Below are 27,320 nucleotides of genomic sequence, written 5' to 3' on the forward strand. Positions count from 1 at the left end.
CACTCATAAATCTTCACTTAGGAATGCACTTCCTGTTTCTCTAGGTGAACTATAAAATTGTCCCAGTGGTCCCTTCGAGGTGCTAAGTGCAGCTGCAGATGCTTCCAGATCATTGTCCACCGGATCCCACCCTGTAAGTTTCCCTAAAATAATCAGATCCATTGATGATACAGAGCTGCCTGCCTCGTTTTCCCGTCTCAAGACACCTTCTCCATCCTCCAACAGGCGGCAATAGATAATCTAAATGGTGGGGGACTAATATCTAGCTGCTTAACAGTCTTATCAAAACTGAATGCCCATTTTCCTCAACTGTGTCCTGAATATGAACCTTCATATAACACATGAAAAGGACTGTTGTTAGAGCTATACACTCACTGCTAGGAGACAGAGAACAACTACCTGCCTATTATGAAACCTTCACAGAAGAGTATGAATTTCCCAGAAAGTATGTTTAACACAGGAAACAGCATAGGTGTGGAGTTGCAGATGTGGCCAGGACACTACAAATAATTTTATGTGGCCATAGCACCTCATTTGTGTCAGTGGGAGTGACTGTTACTGGAAAGGTTTCAAAGTAGCCATAGGACAAGAGCTATGAACACAGTGTTTCCAGCCTTTTCTTTTTCCTACTGTCCCATAAAGGAGAGTTTTGGCTTTACCCACTCCGTTTCTTTGTTCTCCCCATTCTCTAAGGAAAACACTGCTTTGTCAAACTGGTTTAATGCACTTCTGTGGCACAGAATCTAGAGAGAAGGGGGGAAAGGCCCAGGGATCAGGCACGGGTGGTTTTTAAGGAGGCAAGGGCAGGAGGTATAAATGTACAGAGACTGGGAAGTGGGGAAGCGGGGAGGGAAATGAAGAGAAAACAGACTTTAAGAATTCCTATGCTGTGTCTCACCTTTTCCTAGTGCTTGGGGGAAAGTGCAAAAACTAGCTGGTTTGAAATAACTTTTTGGTAGCTAGGCTGTTTCTTTAATCACTAGACCCCTTGGGCTAGCTCATGCTGATGGCATCTTTCCACGTGTTATAATGACATGGGGTTGGATTTTGAAGGGCCCGGCAGCTGCCAACAGAGATTTATAATTTGCAGAGGGGCGTGTTGGTGACAGCATCACATTGGTTCACTAGTTATTCAGGACCTTAATTCTTGTGATGAGGCTGATGTTGGGTTAGAAAGGAAGGACTGACTGAAGGTGTAAACATGGCAGGAAGACTAGTTGGGCAAGGGGGTGGGGGTGTGGGAGGCAATTCCAGACACATTTCTGAAGTATAATACCAAGAACAGATTATTGATCAGATTGGGAGAATGAAGGCAAGGGCATCGTCAAGACTGAGGTTGTATATATGGGTGCGCAGACTCAGGTAGCAGAGAACTGGTTGCCGTTAGGTGGGGTGGGGTATGAGGGAAGTATGAGGGGGGAGACAGGGAGAGCAGACCAGAACGAAGGGGTGTAGTGAGGACCATGTTCAGGTGGACGTGGGTGTAGAAATCTATCTGTGACGGCCAAAGGCAGCTGGGAAGGCAGGTTTGAAGAGCAAAGGTCAGGGCCTGAGCAAAGATGTGGGACTCAGTATACAGAGATGGAAGTTGGAGTTTTGTGGGGTGTGACTAATCTAAGCCGTGTGAAAGACTGTTAATTTGAGAGGTCTATTTTGAAGTCATAAAATAAGTGAAACACACAAAATAAACAAATTGACTGAATTTTCTGGAAAAAGAAATCGTTAGTGTTGGAATCTCTCTACCCTACCATGGTTGCATTCATTAGGCCACAGAAAAAATCCAACTCAAAGTGGCACAAGTAATAACTAGAATGTATTGGCTCAAGTAAATTACAAGTCCGGCAGTAGGGCCAGCTTCAGGGCAGGCTAGATCCAGCAACTCGGTGTCACCAGGGACCCAGCTCAGGGTGTGCATCACCACAAGGCTGGCTCCCCTTGTGGTCACTGGAAGACTGCCAACAGCACCTGGAGCTACAGGCTTCCTCATTCAGAGGAAGACCAAGAGCCCCTTCACCAATCACATGACTAAAGTGCTGAGCCTCACGTGATTAGACCAGCCCCTATTCTGAGCCTCGCTGAAATCAATCACAGTTAAAGGGGATGGAATTATGCCCCATAGAAAGTCCTCCCTAAGAGCAGAGAGGGAGACTTGGGTATAGCTCAGGGGTAGAGCACATGCTTAGCATGCATGAGGCACTGGGTTCAATCCCCAGTACCTCCAGTTAAAGAAAAAGAAAAAAGAGCAGGAGAGGATGTCAGTCAACTCTCCCCCAAATCCCACAGCAGACACACAAAGGAGAGGTTGGAAATGATGGTGGCGAAGCAACCCATCAATAATATTCAATAACGGCAATCAATCATTACTACTCAAAGGGTAGTTTTAGGTACTAAGTACATTTGGGAGATACGGGTCTCAACTGTATCAGTTCATGTTTTGCTTGTCTCCCGTGACCACTTCTATTGCTGTTCAGAGACCAACTCATGTGATTCCTATCTGGGAAGAAAAGAAGTTCTACTAAGAGCTACAGAACTAGTATTTATACGTATAGGAATTCATCCTAAGGAAATAAGATTTGGTTCTAAGTATGTTTATCATAGAGTCATTTACAATAGTGAACAAAACTTAATTGTCCAACCATAGGAGGCTGACTGGTTAAATACAGTACATCCTGAAGAATAATACTATTGTTTTAGGTATAAATTGATGTTCTTGACATGTTTATGAGAGAGGATTACAAAACAGGATGTTTTTAGAATTCCATTTTTGTGGGCGAAATTTCAGAGTGTCTAGCCATTTATACAAGAATCTACCTTTGGAAGAACCTACATGTAAGCTGTGACAGCGGTTACCTGAGTGGTGGTGTTAAAAGTAACTTTTCATTTTCTGTGATTCACCTAGCCCGTGTACTAATTGTAAAGTTAATGGGCAGCAACTTTTGTTTCCTTTTGTCCTCTGTAAGCATGCAGAATGTTTAGGCTATCTCTAGTTTTCTCCCACTCCTCGCCTCCACATTTGCAGATGAAGAAACTGGCCTTGTCTATTCAGGCTGAGTTTCTTAGAGACCACCAATGTCACATTTCCAGTCTGCAGGGGCATCAAACAACACAACAGTAGGAGAGTCTGTGACTGTCCAGCTAATGGGATAAAACTCACCCCTCAGATCCCTGAGATCTGCTTGTTCACTTTTGGTGCTTTTTCCCCTCAGTCTTGCTGGGTTAACATTTATACTAAATCTCCTGAAATCAAATAGTAGAGGTCTTATGTTCACTTCATTGCAGTGATGACCTGACTGACCCTCAAGTAACGTAACCCATGTCCTAATGTTCCAATTAAAATCAAAGCAGTCAAGATGGATTTTCCTTTGCCTTCTGTTTGAGCTTTCCTTCCTTAGGCAGCTCTACGTGTGTCAGCATCTTACTATCAGGTAGCACAGTTGGGTCTGGAGGCCTAAATGGCCATTTCTAATCACTCCATCTGTATTTTTGAGCAGCTTCTACCTGGAGGGTGGAGAACGGAGTTAGACCCGGCACCTGCTTCCCAGGGTGGTGGGAGGAGGGATGGGGCCATGAGTACTGCAGCGGGTCATCCCTGGTATCACCGTGGGCAAGATACAGCCTGGGAGCCAGTGGACACTCACAGGGATGTCCATCCACAGCCCCCTGCAATCGGCGAGCTTCTAATCTACACGGGGAAACAAGCACAAGAAGTTCTAACACAGGGCTTGATTTAAGTACCTGAAAAGAAACCAAAATAGAAAGACACACAAACACATGCCTATTTTTATTTCACTGGCAGGAGATGTACTATTCCACTGGGGACACCGACAAGGACATCGTGCAGGAGGTGGCATCAGACCAGGACCTTTTATAGGCTGATTTTATATTTTAAAACGATAGGCGCCCCTTGTTTAATTGTGCTTCACAGACACTGTGTTTTACAAACTGAAGGTCTGGGGCAACACTGTGTTACCAGGTGACGGTTAGCACTTTTTAGCAACAAAGTACTTCTTAATTCAGGCGTGTGGGGTTTTTTTAAGACAATGCTACGGCATTGCTTACTTAACAGACTACATACATAACAGACTACAGTGCAGTATAAACATCACTTTTATATGCACTGGAAAACCAAAAACTTCATGCAATGGCCTTCACTGAGATACTGGCTTTACTGCAGTAGTCTGGAACCAGATCCACAATATCTCTGAGGTCTGCCTACAGTCAGACTTCTCCCAGATGCCTAGTATTTTATAGATTGTTTTGAAGGGGGCAGAAAGCAACTTTTGTGTTTTTCTGAAAGTAACCTTGGAAGCTGAATTATTCTAAGTTTAGAAGCCTCCAGATAAGGCTGCCAGTCTTGCTCACACCACACATCCCAACATTTAAACCCTCAGTGTCGGGACTGCCCTCCTGTTGGCTCTGAGCTCCTCCCAATATTGTTTAGGTCTGTTTTCCTTTTCTTTTCCAGTCCTTCTGAGAAAGAGAGAAGAGCAAGTCCTCTCCATATCTTAGGCATGCCTACTGTTAGGGACTGAACTGTGTCTCCCCAAATCCATATGCTGAAGCCATAACCCCCCGTACCTCAGAATGGGACTGTATTTAGAGACAGGGTCTTTTAAAAGGAGACAAAGGTAAAAGGAGGCCATTAGGGTGGGCCCTAATCCAATGTGACTAGTATCCTTATAAGAGGAAATTTGGACATACATGGAGGAGAGACCGTGTGAAGACACCCTGGGAAGGCAGCCATCTGCACGTTAAGGAGAGAGGCCTCACAATAACCAAACCTGCCAACACATGGATCTTGGACCTCCAGCCTCCAGAACTGTGAGAAAATAAACTGTTGTTTTCACCACCCTGTCTGTGATTTTTTGTTATGGCAGCCCTAGAAACAAATACATCTACTGTCTGAAAATCTCTAGAAAATTTCATGCTTTCATCAAGTTTTTAATGAGCACCTATAATACAGAAGAGAGACATAAGATACGAAGTGGGTACTGACAGTAAGAAGCTGAAACCTTTTGGAGAAACAGAATCTGTAAATGTAATCACGGAACAATACATGAAAAGTGCCTCAAATGTGGTGCAGAGAGGAAGGTGCTGGCTGGTATCAGGGACTCATGTGGGACTTCCCAGAAGAGAGTGGGGCTTGGGCCAGGGCCTGAAGGCTCCTTAAGACTTTAATGATGGCCATATGGAGGGAAATATTCCAAACAAAAAGAAGAGAATGGGATGAAAGATTGGGGCATACTGGAGAAATAAATTAGTCTAAATTTCAGACTAAATTTAGGAAAAAAAACAAATCTGATCATTCAAGGCCTACAAAGTAACTTTGTATTTCACTACATTTTGTAACATAAGCAAGAAGTAGGATGAAATTTAGCTGTAGTTATTTAAGAAAAATGTCCTTTAAAAAACTTTGGAAAGTTTATCTGTCAAATTTCAGGGATTTTCTTCTATTGCTGTTTCGACTAGGTATCTTAATGTTCAGATATGTCGATTTCTGATTAGAACACATGACCTCATGTCCCATCACACTGTATACCTTCCAGAGACAGTTTTACATTCTATTACTTTATTCTCTGAGAAAAGAAAGAGGTTAAATCCTTAAAATTAGTATTAATTGAACACAAGATCAGAACCACCAAATTTCCTATTTTCAACTCTCTAAGAAAGTAAGAAAGTTTTAAAGTACAGAATTCCTGATTATAAGTAACACCCTATATGCTCAATTCTAAGACGGACTTTTTTTCACATTTCAGTATTTCTGAAATAAGATACATCTAAAATTTAATATGTACATTAATGAGATAGAGGTGTTTGTTCCCCAAAAGCTATGATTACATCGGTAGTGCGTTCTACAACTGAAGGTATCTTAAAACTAAGAAAATATGGTGATGATAATGACCACTGGCCATCAGAACTCAATTCTTCAGCAGTCATGGTCCCCCAAGTGTCTGAGTTTCTGGGAGATTTCAACAGATTTTACCACAATATCATGGACATCATGATAGTCAGGCAATGTCCATGTGTATGCCTCAATCAGAGAGGGGAATCTCACAACGATTCTACGAGGTTCATACCTCATCCATGTACCTGGAAATCTGCCCTTCCTATAGCAACCCATGTTAAAAGAGGGGCAAGAGAAGAGTTTTGTGAGACTTGTTAAGTCTAGAAGCTTAGCTCATCTTTTGATGTCGCCTGATCTACCAGAGCCACATTTGAGTATTCCACATCAGGCATCAAACTACCCTAACATAAAATACCAGATGGAATTTCAATACCAGATGGAGGCAGTTCTTCTACCTTTATTCACAGGGCTCTGGGTAAGCCCAAGGAGAGATGCCTCCAAACCTGCTCTCAAACAGGTGTTCAGAGGAAAAGGAGAAAAGTTACTATGCAAATGCAAGCCATTCAAGACTTTATTCAAGCTTAAGCAGATAATGTCAGATACCTAGCAGAGAAATAGGGAGATGAGCTGTTTGTCCAAACTACTCCCTTCAGCACCATGATCCTGGACCACCCAGGGACCGGTGATTAACACCAGTGCTCCGTGGACATCTGATTCACTTCTCACCAGTAACAGGAGAACTGAGAACCAGGCACATGCGCCCCATTTAATTTAATCACAAAACAAACCCAAGTGTGAATATTATTGTCACCATTATAATAATGAAGAGTTAGGGGCTTCTAGAGAGTGAATGACCTGGCCAAGGACATACAACCAGGAAGTGTGAAAATCAGAGTGAAGAGTCCCAGTCACCAAAGTATCCTGCCTCCTGCTACCACTTTTACAAAGAGAGAAATGCACTGCCTAGCTTAAAAGACACTGAGATGTCAGAGCAGGTCATAATTCCAAACACCTCAGTCATTCAACAAACATTTAGGTGATTCTATACCATCAAAGGACAACTGCAAAAAGTATTTGAAAAATAAATATTTAATAATAATATAACCATAATCATAATCTTTATATCTTTAGACTGCCTTTGTCAAAATTCTTTCCATCATCTTCAGATTCTGGCTAAAAAATTATATATTATATTTCTCTTTACAAGTGGGGCTTAAGCTATTTTACAATATTTTAATATTTAATTTAAAATATCTAACTTAACCTACTCCTCTGTTCAATACAAACAAAGCTTTAGGTTTTCATCTTCATTTTCTTCTTTCTGCAAAAGAATATTCTATGCCCATTCTTCATATAAAAGAGGCTAAAACAATACAACTGGAAGAGATTTAAGAAGAAGAAAAGCAGAGAGAGCTAGTAAACCAGCTAAGGATGGAACAAGTCCCCAGGTCTCCCGAGGGGCTGCTGGGGGGTCTATAAACCAGCAAATACCACTTGCCTGTTCTCAAGCTTAGAAAGGTGCATACTTTTGAAAGCTACAGAATTTAAGTCCGGCGTGGCACTTTCAGAAAATGGCATCAAAGGTTGGACTGTAAATCTTTCTTATTCTCAAGTCACTGGACATTTAAGAGCAAAGATATTGATGGGCTCTTTCTCTCCTTTTCTTCCTCCTTGTAACAGATATATGATTCATGGACTGTCCTTTAGTGGTCTCCATTTTCATCTTATTGCTTTTTCTTTGCTTCTGCTTTCTGACAGCTCTGAAAAACAAGGTGCTAAATTATTTTGTAGAATGAGCACAGTGAATTATGTAATTATGTTGAAGTTTAATTAACTAGCTAACCAAATTAAAAAAAAAAAAACAGAAGGGAAAGAATGTACTGTATTATACGCATAAATCCTCAGAATCCTAACCATAATAACAAGGAGATAGAGACCTGACCAAGCAAAATGTTTGGGAAAAGAAATTCCTTTGACAGATGGCTACTACAGATTTAGAACAATCTATTCAGGACAAATACACCACAGAGGTAAATAGTCAAGTCAATGAGTTGGGAGGTTTTCTGTTGTTGATAGTTTTTTGGGTTTGTTTTTGTTTGTTTGTTTGTTTGTTTTGGTACATCTGTAATGCTCAACTCAGCAGCACTTCAATCTCCAAATCCCTGAATTACATTTTTCAGAAAAAAGACCGATACACTGGCAGTTAGCAGTGGTAGAAAAATGAAATAACACAATGGGAAAGACTGACGACGCTTAAAGAGGCCCGTCTTACAGTCCTAAAACTAATTTTCCCTTCCTCAGGAGATCTAAGTCCTGACAGGTGCCATAGAGAATGTCCATGTTTTGTGGTCTCTGTCTTCTTGAAGACTAGCTTCAACATGAAAAAGCTGGAACTCACTCTCTAAAAAACACTAAACCACACCAGGAAAAAAAAACAGATCCTCTGCTGCTGGTGCTCACTGAACTTACAGGCAATCTGCAGCTGAGAAAGATCACTGGTCTGTTCACTCACTTTCTCCAAGCTAGCAGAATCATGCCAGGTACCATACCATGAACAAAGGGATGGGCCGGGCTGCCGGCACGGCAAACCTGGACAGCTGCCATGGCTGCCCAGCCACATCAACCATTAGATTCACTTCTCCTAAACTACCACAGGTCCTCAGGAAAAACTTCTTGATCTTCCCAGGACCAAAAGCCGGGAAAGAAGCATCATAACCAAGATATAATCTCCTAGTGGACCAAACGCAGGCCTCACTTTCTGTTCACTCAGCATCTATGTTGAGTGTTGGGAATGCAAAAATGAATGGGTACAATCTTCAACTTCAGGGAGCTGGAAAAGCAGATGTCACCCTTCCCTTTCTTTCCCCCAAGTTTTCTTTAGGTTAAGAAACTGAGGCTATGAAATCATCCAGTGAGGAAGCAGCAGAACCAGCTTGATTCAGGGACTTGTGCTCTAATTCCCTCGATACTACGTACTCTACTATGAATTATTCACGTATGTACAATGCTAAGCATGTAGTAATCATTAAATAACTATTAGCTATTATTAGCAGCTACACATGACTAGTATTCAGAATTTTGCCTGACAACTTTATACTTTTCCATATTTAAGGTTCTGCACTATGGTCTGGGGCATCCCATCAGTTCAAAATAAAACAGTCACCTTTATAATGTTTTGCACATGTTATTTAAATCTCCTTTCCCTCCAGCCATTTTTTAAAAGCAGGAGAATATCCTGGTTAGTGATTATTTAGCAAATTTAATTAAGTATAATCTCTTAATGGCTAAAGTCCTTCAACAGTGATAAACTGAGTAAATCAATTGTTTTATTTTGCCTTAAAATTAAACTGACCTAGTATTTGTCCTCTAAAGGATATGTATTTGTATAACCGATAAAATGAGCTCTAGCCACAAGAGGGAGCCAGCATCATTCCAGTTCACAAGCAAAAGAAAATTAATACCAAAGAAAAACAAATTATCGTAAGACTATAAAACACTTAAGATGAAAAGCTCTTTTACACCGTATATGCTAAAAAAAAAAAGCTATTAAAATTATTTTTTACTATTATAAAGAAAAAATTTTACCTTGTCCATTTCATTAAAAAATTTTTTTGAAAACAACACCTAATGATAACTGTTAACAGAAGTTTAGGCGTCTTCTCTGAGAGAAGAAAGTAATGCTATTTAAGAATTATCAGGTATACCACATCCGAAGGGGTTTGCTCTTTGAATTAAACTTGAAAAAAATCTAAAAGATACTAGCTGACTTCCCTCAATGAAAACAATGTATTACTAACAAATAGACTAGCCAGGGCTATTTAACAACCAATGAAGAGCCTACAATATATTACCAAAATGCAAATTCAGTTTCCATGTGTCACAAGATCACAGAATCAAAGACTAAGCATGTTACTAATTCCTTTTTGCAACCAGAATTACACTGTAAATAGTGCAACAAACCCAGTCCAACACTTTATTGGGTTGTATTCTATTCCTGAAGATTCATAAGGAAAAATATTTTCTGAGCCTTTAATATACCTCTTTAATTAATTTTTTAAAATTCCACTTCTGCCCTGGATTACTTGGTGGAAATAATTATTTAAAGTAAATCTGATAAAAAGTAATGGAAAAGGCACTTTTAAATAGTAGGCAGGATTCAAATGGCTGGGCTTTAATGGAAAAAATAATTTCCACTGACCAAAAAAACCAAAAATAAACAAATAAATGGAAAAGAATCCTAACACAATCATGAGTATTTACTAAAGCATCAGACACTCCTAACACTAACAGATGTTTTTTCTTCATCACAAGTCATATGATAGCTCAAAACTTACATCCTGATCTCAATTTTCATACAATGTTAAACCTGGATACCTGGTTTTCACATGAGTAAAACAAGAGGACACAGTACCTATCATCCCATTAATTTAAAAGGTAAAAGTGCAATCATTCAAGTTAGCCCAGTTGAAAACAGCAGTGGTTTTTCTAAGTATGCTGTTGTCATTGGTATAACTTTGCTTCGAATTATACAACTGTATTATATAAATCATATTATATAGGAAGTTAGACACTTTCTACCTTGTATTTTGGTTATCTTCATGTCCTCTCTGTAAAATTTTAAGGTCTTTGACTCATCTTCATATCCTCCCTCCCCCATCTATGCAAATAATACATAATAGGGAAAGCACCAATTAATTTAGCACTCCCGAATCCTCCAATTATTGCATACTTCTTTGGATTGCTCTGTACAAATACACAAGGAAAATGTTTCTTCTAATAAACAAAAAAATTCAACTAACTTGTCCGCTTTCTTAGATGTAGAGATGTTAGGACAAGTACTACGTTTATGATCTAATTCACCACAAATAAAGCAGCCATCTTTAGGACCTTCGCAAGAATGATCTGGAAGAGCACAGTGATTGCAAACGTCACAGTGGATCCAAGCTGTAAAATAAAAATTAGGTTTTAGAAGAGGTTCATTTAATATAATTTTTCATTTGATTAACCTTTATGATAAGGAAGCCTGAATAATGTTTACCTCAAATACTGTGACAGCTTTGCACAGCTAGTTATAATTTGGCCAAAGAGGCCAATGTTATAAGGTTGGAATCCCATGTAAACCAGCTAACTTCTTTCTGATTCATGAACAAATTCAGCCCTTCCTCAGTGAGTCCTGAGCTTAGAGCCACCAAAACAATGGGGACCAGCTGAATGATACAAAACCCTGTTAAAATAAACCAAACCAAATGCCACATTGCAACAGGGTAGCAGTCATGTCTCTCACATACGTTTTGGTAATTGTAAAAATTAAAAAGCTAGTAAATTAATGCAAGTCTCTATATTAATTTTTTCTTTCATAAATATAGTTACATAAAAATCCTGTTTAGCTGAAGAAAAACAAATGTTTCCGTAAGATCTCAAACACTAAAGCTTAAATACTTACAAGGCTTCACACACTTTTTGCAGAGAAAGCAATGGTTCCATTTCCTGCCATCCTACAAAAACAATTTTTAAAGTATGTTTAATTTGTCATTAAAAATCAAGTTCCACAATTAAAAATTAAAATGTCTTATTAAAAATCTGTGTAAATTATTCATTCCTTATTTCTCACTTTCCTGGGCTTTACAATTAAATACTTTGATTTTAATTTATGCATTTCTCCACTCAACCCAAATCTCTTCTTGATGGGCCCCAATTTCCTTAATGCTAAAACTGGGGGATTTAGCTAAATGATCTTTAAAGTCCACTCCAGATCAAGGAACACAATTTGCATAAAGGAGGAAAAATTTCAAGAGAATTAATGATTCATAATTTGTATGTGTCTATCTGGCATAATCCTTTGTAACACTCATACTTGAGAACTTATTGTAATTTAGAAGGATAGAGATTACAGGTTACTATTTGGGTAACTTTAAAACTGTGAAATAAAACATACTTAGAGAAGTGCATGAAACAGATATATTCAAGGGATAGACAGGATTTCAAAATTGTAGAATAGATAAACAAGATTATACTGTATAGCACAGGGAAATACACACAAGATCTTATGGTAGCTCATAGAGAAAAAAATGTATACTGAAAAATCGTGCTCTACACTGAAATTTGACACAACATTGTAAAATGATTATAAATCAATAAAAATGCTTAAAAAAAGATATATTCAGTTTAATGAGTATTATAAAGTGAACATGGATGAACCCAATAGGTCAAGAGACAGATTACCATCAGCCCCTAGACATTTCCCCACACGCCCCTTCCCAGTCCAGCGTTCCTCCTTCCTTACTGAGAAACACCGATCCTGGTTTGTGTGATGGTCACTTCCTTGCTTTTGTTTATTTTTACCACTTATGTGTGCATCTCTAAATAATAAAACTGTTTTCCTCATTTGAACTTTGTAAAATCTGGGCATAATTTTTTTAAATGAAGAATAACAGATTAATTTCTAAACCAATTGGAAATAAATATAATCAGATGTGTTACAATAGTTAAAAACCAGTATAACCAGTAATGAAATTATAAAGTTATGAAAAATGTACTTTCCAATAGGTATAAAAATACAGCCTTTTCTTTGGAGAATATTATGTGCTTATTAGTCAACTAAACTTCACATGTTCTTTCTGACTAGACTTAGTTAAAATAACAGAGTAACCTGAGGGTGATTCCACCTTCCTAAAAAATGACTAGGAAGTGTGTCCCCTGTGGTCCTTCCTCATCTGTAAAAAGCCCTACCTACCAGGGCTGTGTGAGTAAATAAGTTAGTCCATGAACAGCTCTGAGGATAGGGCTTGGCACATAAAAAGTGCACGGAGCATGTTATTAATTATTACTTCATCAGAACAGTGATGGTATCAAATAGTTCAATGCCTTATTTGAAAACATCTTAATTTTGCCCTGAACAGTATTTAGCCCTCATTTAGTGCCTTATTTGAAACACTAATAATTTTAGCAGTCATACAGTACCGTATAAAAATAACTCAAATAATTGTTAATGATGATGAAGGCAACTATGTATTTTTAAAAGCTTGCTGTGCTTTATAATTAGAGAAAAAATATTGTTTTAAAGGATAATTAATAAACAATAATACATTAACACAAGTTATAATGTTAACAAAACAATAGGAAACAAATGCAATGAAACTAGTAAACTAAAATAAAACTGATATATTTGAGTAAAACTAATATATTTGAGTTAATTCTAAAGAAAACTATACCTTGGATGTGCAAGAATTACAGTGTTCACAGTGCTGATTCTCTCGAGAAACGTATCGCTGACAGAGAGAGCAAAATCTAAGGAGAAAGTAAAGATGTGGAGAAATCAGCTGCATGTACTTATTGAGATTCACACAGTAGATAAAAGTTCACAAGGGATTTGTTAGAAAAATTGGGTGTAATTCAAATTAAATTCAATATAACATTATAGGCCAAATTTAAAAGTAACAGAAGAATTAAATGAGTCAATATTAAAAGCATTTTGGGGTTAGATATATGGAACTTTATTTTCAGGGACTTATGTATTTCAAGGTCCCACTGTGATCTTACCTGTACCCTTCCTCAATAGGAAGGATTATTTTGTTGGGTGGAATATTGGTGAAAATACGCACAGGAGACTGTTTCCGTCCTGTCTTTCCATGTTTATAAAGTGCATGATTATCATAATCTACCTAGAAAGTTAAAAAAAATTTAAAAAGAAACATTTCTCAAAAGAGTCAACATTTGTTCAGACTCTTTAGCCAATAAATGAACAAAGTGATGCCAAGAAACAAATCAAATCAAAGTATTGAATAAGAAATTCTTAAAAGCAAGAGTTTATAGTCAGCCTTGGAGAGGCCTCTGTGGGCAGCCAAATTTCATTATAAAAAAGGTAAAATTTGTTATGACAAATTCATGCTACCCCTAGGTAAGAGAACAACTCTAATCTTTTATCCAACGCAACAGACTCTGCAATAAAGGCTATTATGTAATTAAGATTTTAGCTATCGGTGTTTAAAAAAACTCCACCTTTGAAGATCTGTGACAACTTGGTTAGGGCTTCTCATTTTTGTGTGTGTGAAATTCACTGCATGTCAGTTTTCTGCTCCCCAAGGCTCAGTGCAGCCTCAGTTTGGCCCTCCAACATTACTCTCCAACAGAGCCAGATTTGGGGGCCAGGCAGGGGCTCTCTGTCACTCACTTGTTATGTGACCTCAGGCAAGTTTGCATCATTTTCACCTGGAAAAAAGAGGTTACTGATACTTACCTTAGAGCTGCTGTGAAAGTTACATGAGACAACGTATGTAAAACCCAGAGTTCAGGGCCCAGCACATCGTAGAGATGGAAGGATGGAGATGCAGAGGGAGACTCGTAACCTATAGCTGTTCTCCCCACCATGACTATTTCAAATGTTTACCTCTCTCCTCAAGACCCCTAACTCAACTTTCCATTTCAGCAGATTATCTGGAAAGTAAAATGAAGCCAACAAGCATGATTTCTACTAGCTTCTTGCTCCCGTCTCCTTTCCCACCCTATCATCTACACACAGTCTCAATCTGGTTTTCAACCTGCTATGAACCCATCTGGCCACTAAGTCCGTCTTCCTTCAGATCACTAATTCTCACAGTGTGGTGCCTGAATCAGCAACACCAGCATTACCTGGGATCTTGTTGGAAATGCAAATTCTTGCCCCACCTAGGGCTTAAGAACACAGAAACTCTGGGGGCGGGGCCCAGCAACCTGTATTTTTAACAAGCCCTCCTGGCACACTAAAGTTTGAGCACCACTGATTTAATTACACACAGGACTATCATGAGATTTTTATAAGGTTAATACAGATAGATCCCAACTTTCGAGTAAGTTGTTATGAATTGTTTGGATTCTAAATCAGATTACTCTTAAGAATTTACAACAGAACTGGCTTGCAAGCTAGCTATTTCATGAGAGAACTACAAAAATGTAAGGATTTGGTGGCAATGGAAAGAGAGGACTTGAATGGGAGATTCCCAAGCTCTCCCAATGGCCATGCCAATGCCTGCTAGATTTACAGGTGAACAAATTTAGGAAGACTCATTAATAAGCTTCAGCAGTGGGGAAAAAACTCCGAGGATGTTCTGCACAATGAACACGCACAGGTCGGCATGGTGAGTCCGCAGTCTAGCATAGCGATGTAACAGCTCAGTGCTTACACAGAAGTGTAGCATCAGAACGCGGAGAGGAGAGGAGGTTAGAGCACATCCGAAGCCTTGCATTCAGTTGCTACATTTTAAGAGAATCATTAATAAAACCAGTTCATTTCTATTGAAAGTAATGGGAATAAAAAGGATTGATAGTTTAACAGATTGGGAGTGTTTATTCAGAAAAGAGAAGACAGGGAGGATCAGATGGCTATTTGATAACAGAAAGCGTGTCATGTGGAATAGAAATTAGACTTACTCTTTTATTGCTTCGGAAAATAGAAGTAGGTCCAATGGTTAGAAGTTAATAGGGAGCATATTTTATCTCCATATGAGAAAATTTTCTAACGATTAGAGCTATTAAATAAATTGAGTTGCCTTGTAAGGCTGTAGGACTTTGCTCACTGAAAGCATTCAAGTGAGGCTGGGTGACTGCTTGTCATGAATTTAGTGGAGAGGATTATTACACTGGGAAGTTAGCCTACGTTACCTCTATGCTTCTTTCCAAATTTAAAATTCTATGAATATATGTTACCTATTACAGGCTAAGATACAAAAGTAGATTTTACTACAAAATCACCTTTAAAATAGTGCCTTAAGTAGTTTTCTTTTAAAATGACAAATTCATAATTTTCCCTAATGCACCCCCTCTATGTACTCAGTAAATATATAGCACCTTATTAAATTCAACAAAGATATTTTGAACATTTATGAGTGTCATAAGAAAAAAATTCTTCCCGAGAGAATCTTATAAAGATTTTCAAATGCTGGAAAAGAGTATCTTAGAAAGATTTTTAGTAAATGGAATATTCCATGCAATATAATAGATAGCAGATGGAAGAGAGGGGGAAAAAAAAGAACAGTTTCTTTACGGTTACCCAAGGAGTCAGAGAATGCATGTGTCAGGAAGGTGGTTGATTACTTGATTTTGCATAACCTAATTGAGATTATTATTATTTTTAAATGTGGGTTTGTTGTGCTAATTAACTATAAACATATGGTATGTAAAATGCATGCTGCTAGGGTAAATTAATGTACCTCTAACATGCATCCATATTTCATAGCTTCATCCACACAAATAAACCTCCTATGGAAGTGCTGTAAAGCAAACACAATTTTGCAAATTGCATATCACTAGTGGTAGAGCTGATACACCATTTTCCCATCATTATCCCTGACATTTCACTCACGATGATGATGAGAAGCATTTTCAAATAGAAAATTTCTCCCATGGAACTGATTAATGTGATGAAGTACTGTATAGAAATGAGGGAAAGCACAAAATCTCTGCAATTCCTAACTTTTAATTTTATCTATACGCAAATTACTTCTGCAACACGAGACTGAAACTAGTTATATGGAAACCAAGACATTCAAGCCAACAAACATTTATTCTGCGCCTACTATGCTCCAGGTATCATGCTGGGAAGCAAAGATTAAATAAAAGAGAGTACATACTTGTATTTTCATAACTACCTACATTGTATTCTGTTTAATTTCAGTATATTCAAAAGATCCCAAGTGAACTTTTCAGCTCCATCGACCAACTTCTACCATAGCAATAAGGTCTTTTAGTCACATTCCCCATATCCCATGTAACCTCTTATTTTAAATATCATATATGCATATACACACACATACATAAATGTGTGTGTTATTCCTCTTGTTACTTCAAATCATTGTTTTATGTTTATTAAATGTTTATTATACACTGAGTTTTGAGAATTTCACTTGTCATCTTATAATTTACGATCATTTCTCAGAAATTCTTGTCAAAATATCTTCATTTCTGAAAATGAAACCAGCCTCAAAAATGTTTTCTAAACAGGATGATTTGTTAAAAGATAGATTTAAAAAAAAAAAAAAGCAAAGACCTCTAGTTTTAACAATCCAGATATATGGCCCAGATTAAGTAGAAACAAGAGATCATAGTGTGTTCAAGGTGGAAGAGAAATGATGAGCTAGTTCAGATATGGTAAATACAGGACCTGAATGCCACCATTCCCTGACCCTGACCCTGACCCTCTGGCAGACATCACTAACCAATCACACTACTCTCTGCCACTGAACCTGGGGTTCTCAACAAATTCTCCAGAAAGTCATTACCAATTTATCAGGCTTAGCTGTAAAAGTGAAACTTATCTGCCATCCCTTTTCTGGTTCAATCATTTTATTTTATAGGTAAGGAAACAGAGACCTAGAAAGATAAAGTGACTTCCCTCAAGATTAAATAGCTTCTAAAAGGCAGTGTCAGGACTCAAACTTCTTCTGATTCTAAATCAGAATTTCTTTTCATTATCACACCCTTCCTTTCTAATCCACCCTTAATAAAACTCTTGGTTTTCTAGCACTTTGATAACTATTTTATTCTGTACTTATCAAGTACTTTATCACTGAAGAGTCTACAGGATTTGTATTTTATGAAGATTTATAGTATCTCTGCCTTCCTCTTACCTGAAAAGTATTTCCCAAAAGAGATTTAGTGACTTTGGCTTTTTTTTTTTCACTGTATTGTGGCATGGGGGCTTATAATCATCTCAGGCAATGTCAGAAAGAAGGCCTAACTGAGGTCTGGGGAAAAAGATCAGTGCAGGAGGAGAGGAGACTGTCACTTTTTTTATTTGATGAAAGGAAATAAATATAAAAGGAAAAAAATTACCACAAAATGAAGTTAAAGTAACAAAAGAAAGAAAAGAATGCAAAAGGCTCAGAAAAGATAATAGTAATGAGTCCAGAGAAATTTTCAAAAAAAAAATAGTAGAAAAGTCATCAAAGGGGAGGTACAAATAAGGTTCATATATATCCTAGGAGACACAGCAAAATCCATTTCTCCAACTGAGCACAAAATGGGCCGTAGTGTCCTTCTCTTTAGTAGGAATCTTGAAAAACAAAGATTTGTTTTGTTTTATAGGTTTTATTCTAATTTTTCTTTTCAAAGTTTGGCTTTCTCTGTATTGAAAAGGCTGCTGTTTTCATCCTGATACACATGGCCTAATTAGAATCTTTTTCACCAATGCACTGAATTATATAATTATTTTCAATAAGCTTGGACCTTGGAACTAGTCTCAAAACTAAAACTCCAATATTTCCAAAAGTTCTTTCCTAGTAACACAGGTTGCCTTAGCAAACGGTAATAGGTTACTCCACGTTAATCTCCCTCATCTGCTTTATTCTGGATCTGCTTCTTTTGCCTCCTCGTCATTTCAAACTCTTGACCACAGTGAAAACTCACCTCTAAATGTGGATGAAACAGTCTTCTGAGGGACAGACAGTGTGTTTCCTAATTTTAGTGTCCCAGATACTGTACAAAAAGGGTTTTACCCCCACTCTGGGACCAACTGAATGATAACAAAAATGTTACAAAAGAGGAAGCAGTGCCCACTTGGTGACCCCACGTGGTGATGGTGAGAATAGGGTTAACCTCAGAACCTGGGGAAATGAATCCAGGAGAGTGGACATTAAGCAGGAGAGGAGCTGAACGGCAGGAATGTGAAGGAGGAGGTCTAGTCGGTCTGCCGCCAGTCAGCACACGCACACTCACAGACAGATCTCAGCATCTCTGCTTCCCTGACACCCCACGACTGTGGGCACACTCGTCCTTAGAGCTCCGTGCATCCTCTGAGCAGCAGAGTAAAGCGTACATGACATTCTACCCACCAGAAAAAGCGACTTACTTCTCTACAGCGTCCGAACAGAGAAGACCCACACCCCTAACGATGCTCCTGGGACACCACAACTTTCCAGTGATGGTAAGAGATCAAGTCATTTGGTCTAAAACCTGCTGCACTTCACAACCACCTGGAATGCTTGGTAAAATATTTTCTTCTTGGGGCGTTATCCCCTGATTTGATTTAGCAGGTTTATTTTGCCTAAGAATCTATATTTTTAATAAGCACCTTAGGGATTATGGACATTTTAGGAACCACTGCACTAAGTTCCATGTGATACAGTTTTAGAGTTTCATACAGCTTATAGTGTTTGCATTTACTAAAATTGATGGATATCTTATCAGAGTATTTATTTAAGCAGAGTATCCATTCCCAACCGTGCCAGAAAACAGAATATTTACTATACCTGGTAATCCAGCATGCAGAAGCTTGGGAAAAACTGACAAATTCGGGATTCAAAAAAATAGGGGAAAATCCAGAATATAGGTAGTTCTTTGCGATTGTTTTCTAATGGATCACAAAAAAAGAGAAAAGAAAATAAAAGACTATTATTAGAGAAAAAATAAATTAGATAGCTATAACTGAAAAACATCTGGTATTGGGAGAAATTATAACCTTTCAATACATTTAAATCATACAAAGGAGAGACTATTAACCAGAATGCCATTTACAACTTGACCTCTGCCAAAAGTCAATGGAAATGTTCTTTTATACCTAAACACAGCAACACAGGGTATATAGAAGTGATCTTTACATGCATATCACTATAGTCTAGGTAAAGGCAAAAGATATTAGGGGGAGGGTATAGCTCAGTGGTAGAGCACATGCTTAGCATGTACAAGGTCCTGGGTTCAATCCCCAGTACCTCCATTAAATAAATAAATAAACCTGATTTCCTCCCCCTCAAAAAAAAATTTAGAAAAAAGATACTACAAAAAAGGTGGGAAATTAAAAATGAGCATCACTTGGAAACACAAAGGTGGTCATGATGTGGTGGCAGGAATCCTGGACCAGAAGGCAGAAGGCTTTAGGTCTGAATCCTAGCTCTGCCACCACTCATCATACCAGTTTTCAGGGATGAAACCATCTTTTCTGAATCATGGAAGATTCTTATGAACAATTTTATCAAAATTAGTTTTTACGAGAGACAGGGGACACAGCTATGACTAACACAGCACCTGGAATAGACTGAGCACAATGCTAGGCACTTTCTACATGTTATCTCCTTACAATAACCCCTGGAGTTAGATAGTAATACAGTAATCCCATTTTACAGATGGGGAAAATGAAGATGCAAAATTTAAGCAATTTGTTCAAATTCATGCAGCTAATAAGCAGCAAAATTGAACGCAAGCCCACAAAGCTCTTTATTGCTTCCCCAACAACGACTTTATCCACTCTGGTAAGTAGACTTCAGAACCAAAAATAAGTGGGATACTTAACACCACGAGTCGTGTTTTAGATTTCATTTGCATTCTGTCCCAAAGCACACTGTTTATGTGGCACAATTAATGGAGAAGCTTGATCACAAATTCCTGACAATCTTACAATTTATTAACTTGCAAACTAGAAGCTAAAAAATGATCGTACCGACTAATTAGATAATTACATAAAATACTTTGAAGTCCTAAGCCACTTTAAACTGAATATCCCCCAGTCATTAACCCACTTCTAAGGTCAGGTATCCACGTGTCACTGATAACCACTGTTAGGTTCCCAGACGTGCAACCTTCCCACACAAATCTTGGCACAGTTTAGAGCTGTGGCCCAGAAGCTGGGTGTCCTCTTTGAGTTCTGGGTAAGACTTAAGGAAGAGGGAATATAAGGCCCATGAGAGCAGAGATGAGTGTCTGTCTTGTTCACTACTCCATTCCCAGCACCTAAACCGTACCTGGAACATAGTGGTCATTCAGTAAATATTGAATAAATGTCAACAGTTCACTATTATTCTTCATATGCCCACCAAAAACAAGTATTTTACCTATGAGCCATTTTAAGAAAACATGATTAGAATAATATGAAGTGTACCATGATGATAAAGTTTGCCACATCATCAAATAAGCCTATTTTTTAAAAAGAAGAGAACCTAAGACATACTATATTTTATCAGTGCTCTGATTCACTGAGCTCTGCTAATATTTGACAGGAAGTAGATACATAGATACATGTTTATTTTGCAGTAAGTAATAAATTATACACCTTGGCTTTGACCTTCTTTCCACATAGCAATTAACTTCTTGAATGTAACAGCCAGAGGTTCAACCAAGCCACCAAAAGGAGGATCTGTCACCATAATGACTCCTTCACCTTTATCTTCCTGTAAAAATGTTCTGCATACTTCAAGGGCAGCCTGGAACAAATAAAAATTCATTTCTAAATTAGGACTAGAGGAAGGCACTTCATCCTATTCGGAGGAGAATGCATTAGGTTCACACTTCACACTGAAACTTCACCCAGAGTCCCTCAGTGACATCCCAAAGCCTCTCTCATTCAGCCCCCATAAGATTTTATCTTTGGGTTCCATGATAAGTGGGTTTTTAGAATTGCAAATTCAAACACCATCACTATCAGAGGACTACACATTTCAAATGGTTAAATTAGCAAACTAAATTTAGTAACCTAAAAAAGAGAAACTCATTACCCATGAAGACTATCTAAAATGCTAAATTCAATTCAATAAACAGAAACAGGGGCTGTGCTGAACACTGGAGACACAATGACAAATAAGACATATTTTTTCCTATCTGGTTTGTCCACCACCATAAGTTCTGTTTAATAAGAGCTACAAATTACCAGTTAAACATGCACACGTTTTGGGGTACCAGGTAAAAGTCAGGCATTTTTGAACATGCAAAGTAACTAAATGAAAGTTCACAAATAACAGCTTATCCAGGCCATGCGACCATGCTATTAACACACTTTCCCAACAAACTGATTGAAGTGTTTTTAGTAACTACAAGGTTAACATTAAAAACTATCCAGGATATTTATCACTTTCTGCTTTGGGAGAAATCAGTAAGAGACAGAGCTATAATACTAGCTCCAGTATTGACTGATTTTGTAGTTGCTTTCAAGTACTTATCTATATAAGCAAATCAACCCTACGGTATACAAAATGGCATAAGATTTTAAAGCTTAATAGCATCAAAACTTTAAAAAACCTGCATGTACTTTATAATAAAAATATATTGTTCTAGTAGTAAATCAACTTAAAAGATCCAGTTGATGAAAGGATAAATCATAAATAACATCCTAATCCCTTTTCTCTAGGAAAGTCTTTATTAACTTCCTGCTGGAAGTCCTACAGCGAAGGATGGTGTCAAGAAGGTTAATCATTTTTCAAGTGCTGCCCGGCACTTCCTTAACCTGCCTACACGAACAAGGACTAAAAGTACAGATGATGTTATTGAAAAACCTTCAAATTCCTTAGAGTTAGAAGTAGAAAAAAGAAAATAAATAAGTAAGCGAGGCCTGAACTCTTAACCAAATTTATAAAACATTACAGAATATCTTTTCCAGGTAAGAATCAATGGCGGAGGGTCCCATCCTGAGTGCTGGGGTCCTCATGCTGACCACTTATGAGAAACAGATGCTTGCTTATGCCACCAGTATTGACAGTAACTTAACTGTTTTCTTCATCTCAGTTACTATGAAAAAAGTGCTTGGTATCTTAAATAGCCACCGTCTCTACACACCTTAACCACCTTTACCATTAAGTCATGTGGCATTTTTTATTACCTGAAAGACTGTATTATTTGCTATGAAAAAAAATCCTGTGCAGAAAACCCCTGCTTTTTAATCCAGTGGACTGTAAAGAGTGTAGTGGCAGAGGCTAAATCCTCAAAGGCGCCTGGTACCTCAAAGGCTCCTATACCTTCAAATGTGCCTAGTAGATACTTAAATACTTCAGTGATTGATTGGTAGATGGTAATCTCTACTGAGAACCTTGACTCAGGAAGTAGAGAGAAAAAGGGCTGATAGTAAAATCACTAAAACGATAGTTTTCTGTAGGTCATTTTCTACCGCGGCAGTGCTATTTAGAGACTGCCCCTAAAAAATAGACAAAGGAGAGCCTGGGCTGGATGACTATTTCCTTCTGGGAAACAGTACGTGGAACTCAGTCGTGGCACCTTATTCCAACCATTTATTCTAGAAACCTATAAATTCTCAATAAAAGTTACACAGAATTTCATAGAAAAAGGTCATTTATATGTTACTTTCTTAGAATATATGAAATTGCTAGCCAACTGTTAGTTATTTAAATGTATTTTTACTCTTGTTATTGTTCAAAATCATTGTACAGTATTAAAAACAAACAAATACCTGACCCATTACTGCAGCATCAAGCAATAATATAAACTCAGTTACTTCCTCATTTGTGTCCCAGCACCAACTGCACCCCTCAGTTCAAGGCCCCACAGTTTCAAGAGGCTACACTGGACACGTGCATGTTGATATTCTGCCAGCCCCACAAACCCAACATTTACAAACCTCCCTTCCAAACGTCCCTACTCCGTTTTGAAGAATGAAAGATGAATCCAGGCCACGCCCCCAAGTTATCTTTGACTTCTCTTCCGGCACACTTATCACCAAGTCTTTTTTTTTTAATTGATGTATGACATATGACATATATTAGTGTCAGGTGTACACACAGTGATTACTCCAAGTCTTTTTGTTTCCATCTGTGAAATGCCTTCAGAATCCACGTCTTTCCTCTTTTTCCCACCGTCACTGTCCGAGGTGATTAACCCCTCATCATTTGCTGTCAAGGGATTTTTCAGCTCCTTGGCCTCCTTCACGCTCATCTAACCAGTTCTCAAGTCGTGGTGATTATCAACCACAGAAGCCCATTTGGGAAATAGTGAGATAAATCTAATTCTAACTGCTAATTAATTCAATACTTAGTTTTTACGGCATTCACTGCTGAAAAGTTATGTATCCAAATGCTAAACTGATGGATGGAAGGAGTACATTACTGGCTACACTTACTAAATCAGGAGACTCATTTTTCAATCTCAACCAACAATTTAGACTTAGTTTTTTAGCCTTGCTTGGTTTTCATTCTATCATTAGCCAATATCTTAAAGCACAATATATACTTAAGCGTGGTCCACAATTCTTTAAAAATTGGTATATATGCATATATGTATGGACATGCTTCAAGTAATCTTGATACTTTCAAATATTTTTGGCCAACCTCCTGCCAGGTGTGATTACTTGGTTGGTTACAGATTTTACTTTGTAATAGGACTGACAAAGAGCTCAAATTAGGAGTAGAAATATCAGTTTTGTTATGTTGTTTATTCACAATGACACTATTAACATCATATTGAAAGAAGTTTTTTTTTCCAGCTACTCTTTTTTCAAAGATTTTTTTTTAGAGCAGTTTTAAGTTTATAGCAAAACTGAGAGGAAGGTACAGAGACATCCCACATAACCCCTGCCCAACAAATGGATAACCTCCCCCATATCAACATCCCCCACCAGAGTGGGACATTTGCTAAAAGTGATGAACTTATACACTGATACATCATTATCACCCAGAGCTCATAGACTGGGGTTCACTCTTGACACTGTCTATTTTTTAAAGGATTAATTTAATAAAACCATAAATCCCCTTAACTGGGACATGAAATTTATCAGAAAGGCAGTCAGCAAACTAACCACAAAATTATTTAATTACAGTTTCACAAATCTACAAAGGAGAACTTGACCTTGTCTGATGGTCAGAGGAGGCTGGAGAAAGTGACTTGGAACAGGGTTCTGAAGAATGAAGTGAAATGAACAAGGCAAAGAGAGAATGGAAGGTGGAGGGAACAGCATGGGCAAAAAAAACCCTTTGTTAGAAAGGCCAGTTAGAGATGAATGTCCTATGTCCTGAAAACAAACAACAAAGCAGGAATGGGGAGAGGACAGGCTGGACAGTGGCAGAGATCATATCACACAAAGCTATGTGGGCCTTGGTGAGAAAGTGGGTCTCTACCCAAAAGCAGTGAAAAGTCATGAAAGATGAATAACATTGACCACCTATAGATGCTCCATACACACTCAGTGAATAAACAAAAATAAATATTGATAGATGGTGGGACAGCCACCATTTGTTCTTCAGGGATTCCAGAAAAACAATGAAGGAAACACAATAAAAAAAGAGAGAAAACGGTCATAATTCTTACCTTTCCATCAAAGAAGTGATGGTTAAACATGTTATAATGGCAAAAACTATCTTCCATATAAAACTGTGAATACCTGTAAAATAATTTATTACTGTAGTTACTTGTCCAGTCATAGCTATGCAGTAGATAAATATAAACTAAATTTTAAAGCTATGAAATCACACTTTTAATGAAATCAATTTCATCATCCTTTAGTTATCTGAAATAAAGAATACTTTCCCCAAATCTTAAGAAGTCAGTAATAAGGCAGAAAGGGTATAGCTCAGTGGTAGAGCGCATGCTTAGCATGCACAAGGTCCTGGGTTCAATCCCCAGTATGTCCACGAAAAACAAAATAAACCTAATTACCTACCCACACCAAAAAAAAAAAAAAAAAAGGCAGTAATAGTGGATGAATAACTTAATTTATAGTCCCAAGTTTAATAAGCCAGTGGCAAAACTACGGAATACTCATATATATAAAAAATACACAAGTTCCTAAGAACCAGAAGATCATACATAAATAATCATATGCCTGACAGATTATTAAGCACGTTAAGCTTGAGATGGGTTGGCAATTAAAATACATCTCTCATAGTTAATAATTTTGAGGAAAATACTGAATCAACATTTCTGCTCAAGAGCCGTTAATTATTCTCTTCTGTGGTTAAAAAAAAAGGGTATTTAATACAGAGTTTTTCTTATCTGCTGCACATTAGCTTAATAAAATATGCTTCTTAATATGTAAGAAAAAGAAGTATATGCATTTCATATTTACTGAATTAGTGCCAGGAAAGCGGATATTTATTTACTGATTGGATCATTTTATTCTTCTAACATGCTACTTAAAAATGCAATCAGTAATGAATGAGAGTGCCAGCTTTGGGTATTAACATTTTATAAATTTTTGCTAATTTACTAGGCAAAATTCATACCACATTATGCATTAAATTTGCATTTATTTGATTTCTTACAAGACTGAATTTTCTTTATCCCTTAATTGTATTGGTACTGTCTGTCTCTGTTTTCCCCATTTATGTCTTTGGGCCTTAATGTTTTTCTTGCTGATTTCTGAGCTTTTGGTCTAATATAGAAACCCCTTTTATCTCAATAGGATTTTGAACTTCCATTATTTTGTCATAAACAATTCATATATGAACCACATCATCCTTCTACAGAATTCATAATCTAGTGGAAAGACAGAAAAAAATCAGGGACACATCCTTCCGTACACAACTTCTTCAACCAAATCATGACAGCGGCAATTCTCTGCTGCTACTTCTACTTGCAGTTACTCATTACTGTCCACAACTGAGTCACCAGCCATGCTGACTACTTAACGTGGTGGACAAGCCTAGTTTATCCCTGTCCTGTTACGCTGTGGCTAATAGCACAGGCGCTACAGTCAGGCGGTCTGGTTTCAAACTCTCGGTCGCTTCACTTATTAGCTGTATAACCCTAGTAAGTTATTTAACCTGTCTGAGCCTCAGTTTCTTCATCTACAAAATAGGAAAAATAATAGTTTCTACCTCACAGGATTTGGTAAGAATAAATAAGATAATGTACGTAAAGTGCTTAATACAATGTCGGTTGCATAGCTTATACTGAAATGTGAGGTATTATTTTAATAAACACCAGCTATAAAGATTTATGTCTTAATGTCTCTAATATTAGAGAATTATGTTTCTCCTCCTATAATCTAAATCCATTTCTTCTTGTTCTGTGGAGATGGAAGAACAGCTGTTTGCCATTCTCAGTACACTATCCCTTAATATCATTTAAGGTACTGCTAGTACACCTGCTGATTTCATAAAATATAAATGTGCACTAAAGAAATAAACAGAAAGTTTAGATAACTGAAAAATATTTAAACTATATACTGTGATCTAAGGAACATTCCAAAAACTGTGGGACAATGTCAATTATCATTAATAAACAAAAGTGTTCCTATTTAACAAAATTCTAAATAGCTGATAATACATCTATATCAATTATTTAATTTATATATATATCAATACGACTACAGTTGTGGATCAACTATCATTTGAGGGTGTTCTTATCTCTTGCATTGCTTTGTGCGAGCAAGGAAAATATAATTCCTTTTTAAAGATATTTCCACCCTCCTCCATTTTTTCACTGCTTCACGACACAATAGTCATTTTTTTTAATTAAAAATAAAAATTTTATTTACATAAAATTCATCACAGCACACCTGTCCAACGTTCTGGGCAGCAGCGGGCATAGCCAGAGAGAAAAAAAAAAGCCAAGATTTCAGCTAAGTTTCCATCAAACACAAACAAGATAGCAAAATTATTCATATTTAAATTATGAAAAATCACTCAACATTATCCTCTTAAAATGAAGTCAGCCACAAAGAATTATTCTCTCCAATGAATAAGGCAAACAAAACCAATCAGAAATGCATGCACTTGAAAACTGCTCAAAAGGACATTCATTTAATTTGGCCATTCATTCTCCTTAAATGAGAGTCAGTTTCCAAGTGTGAAAC

At 37.5% G+C, this 27,320-nt stretch overlaps 1 protein-coding gene across 2 annotated transcripts in view; it reads right to left on the reverse strand.

Moving 5' to 3' along the window:
• Positions 1-6,916: 6,916 nt before the first annotated feature.
• The window catches only part of ZCCHC4 (zinc finger CCHC-type containing 4), a 42,073-nt gene continuing 21,669 nt past the window's right edge, over positions 6,917-27,320 (reverse strand). For both annotated transcript variants that reach the window (XM_010963041.3, XM_010963040.3), the window contains 8 exons: positions 24,833-24,905; positions 20,859-21,009; positions 19,066-19,166; positions 13,385-13,506; positions 13,057-13,132; positions 11,289-11,340; positions 10,645-10,789; positions 6,917-7,605 (listed from right to left, as the gene is read on the reverse strand). In XM_010963041.3, coding sequence (XP_010961343.3) covers positions 7,470-7,605; positions 10,645-10,789; positions 11,289-11,340; positions 13,057-13,132; positions 13,385-13,506; positions 19,066-19,166; positions 20,859-21,009; positions 24,833-24,905 — 856 coding nt within the window. In that variant the 3' untranslated portion in view covers positions 6,917-7,469. The remainder of the gene's footprint in view (positions 7,606-10,644; positions 10,790-11,288; positions 11,341-13,056; positions 13,133-13,384; positions 13,507-19,065; positions 19,167-20,858; positions 21,010-24,832; positions 24,906-27,320) is intronic.

This window comes from Camelus bactrianus, chromosome 2 (assembly GCF_048773025.1).
Source record: "Camelus bactrianus isolate YW-2024 breed Bactrian camel chromosome 2, ASM4877302v1, whole genome shotgun sequence".
NCBI classification, from domain to species: Eukaryota; Metazoa; Chordata; class Mammalia; order Artiodactyla; family Camelidae; genus Camelus; species Camelus bactrianus.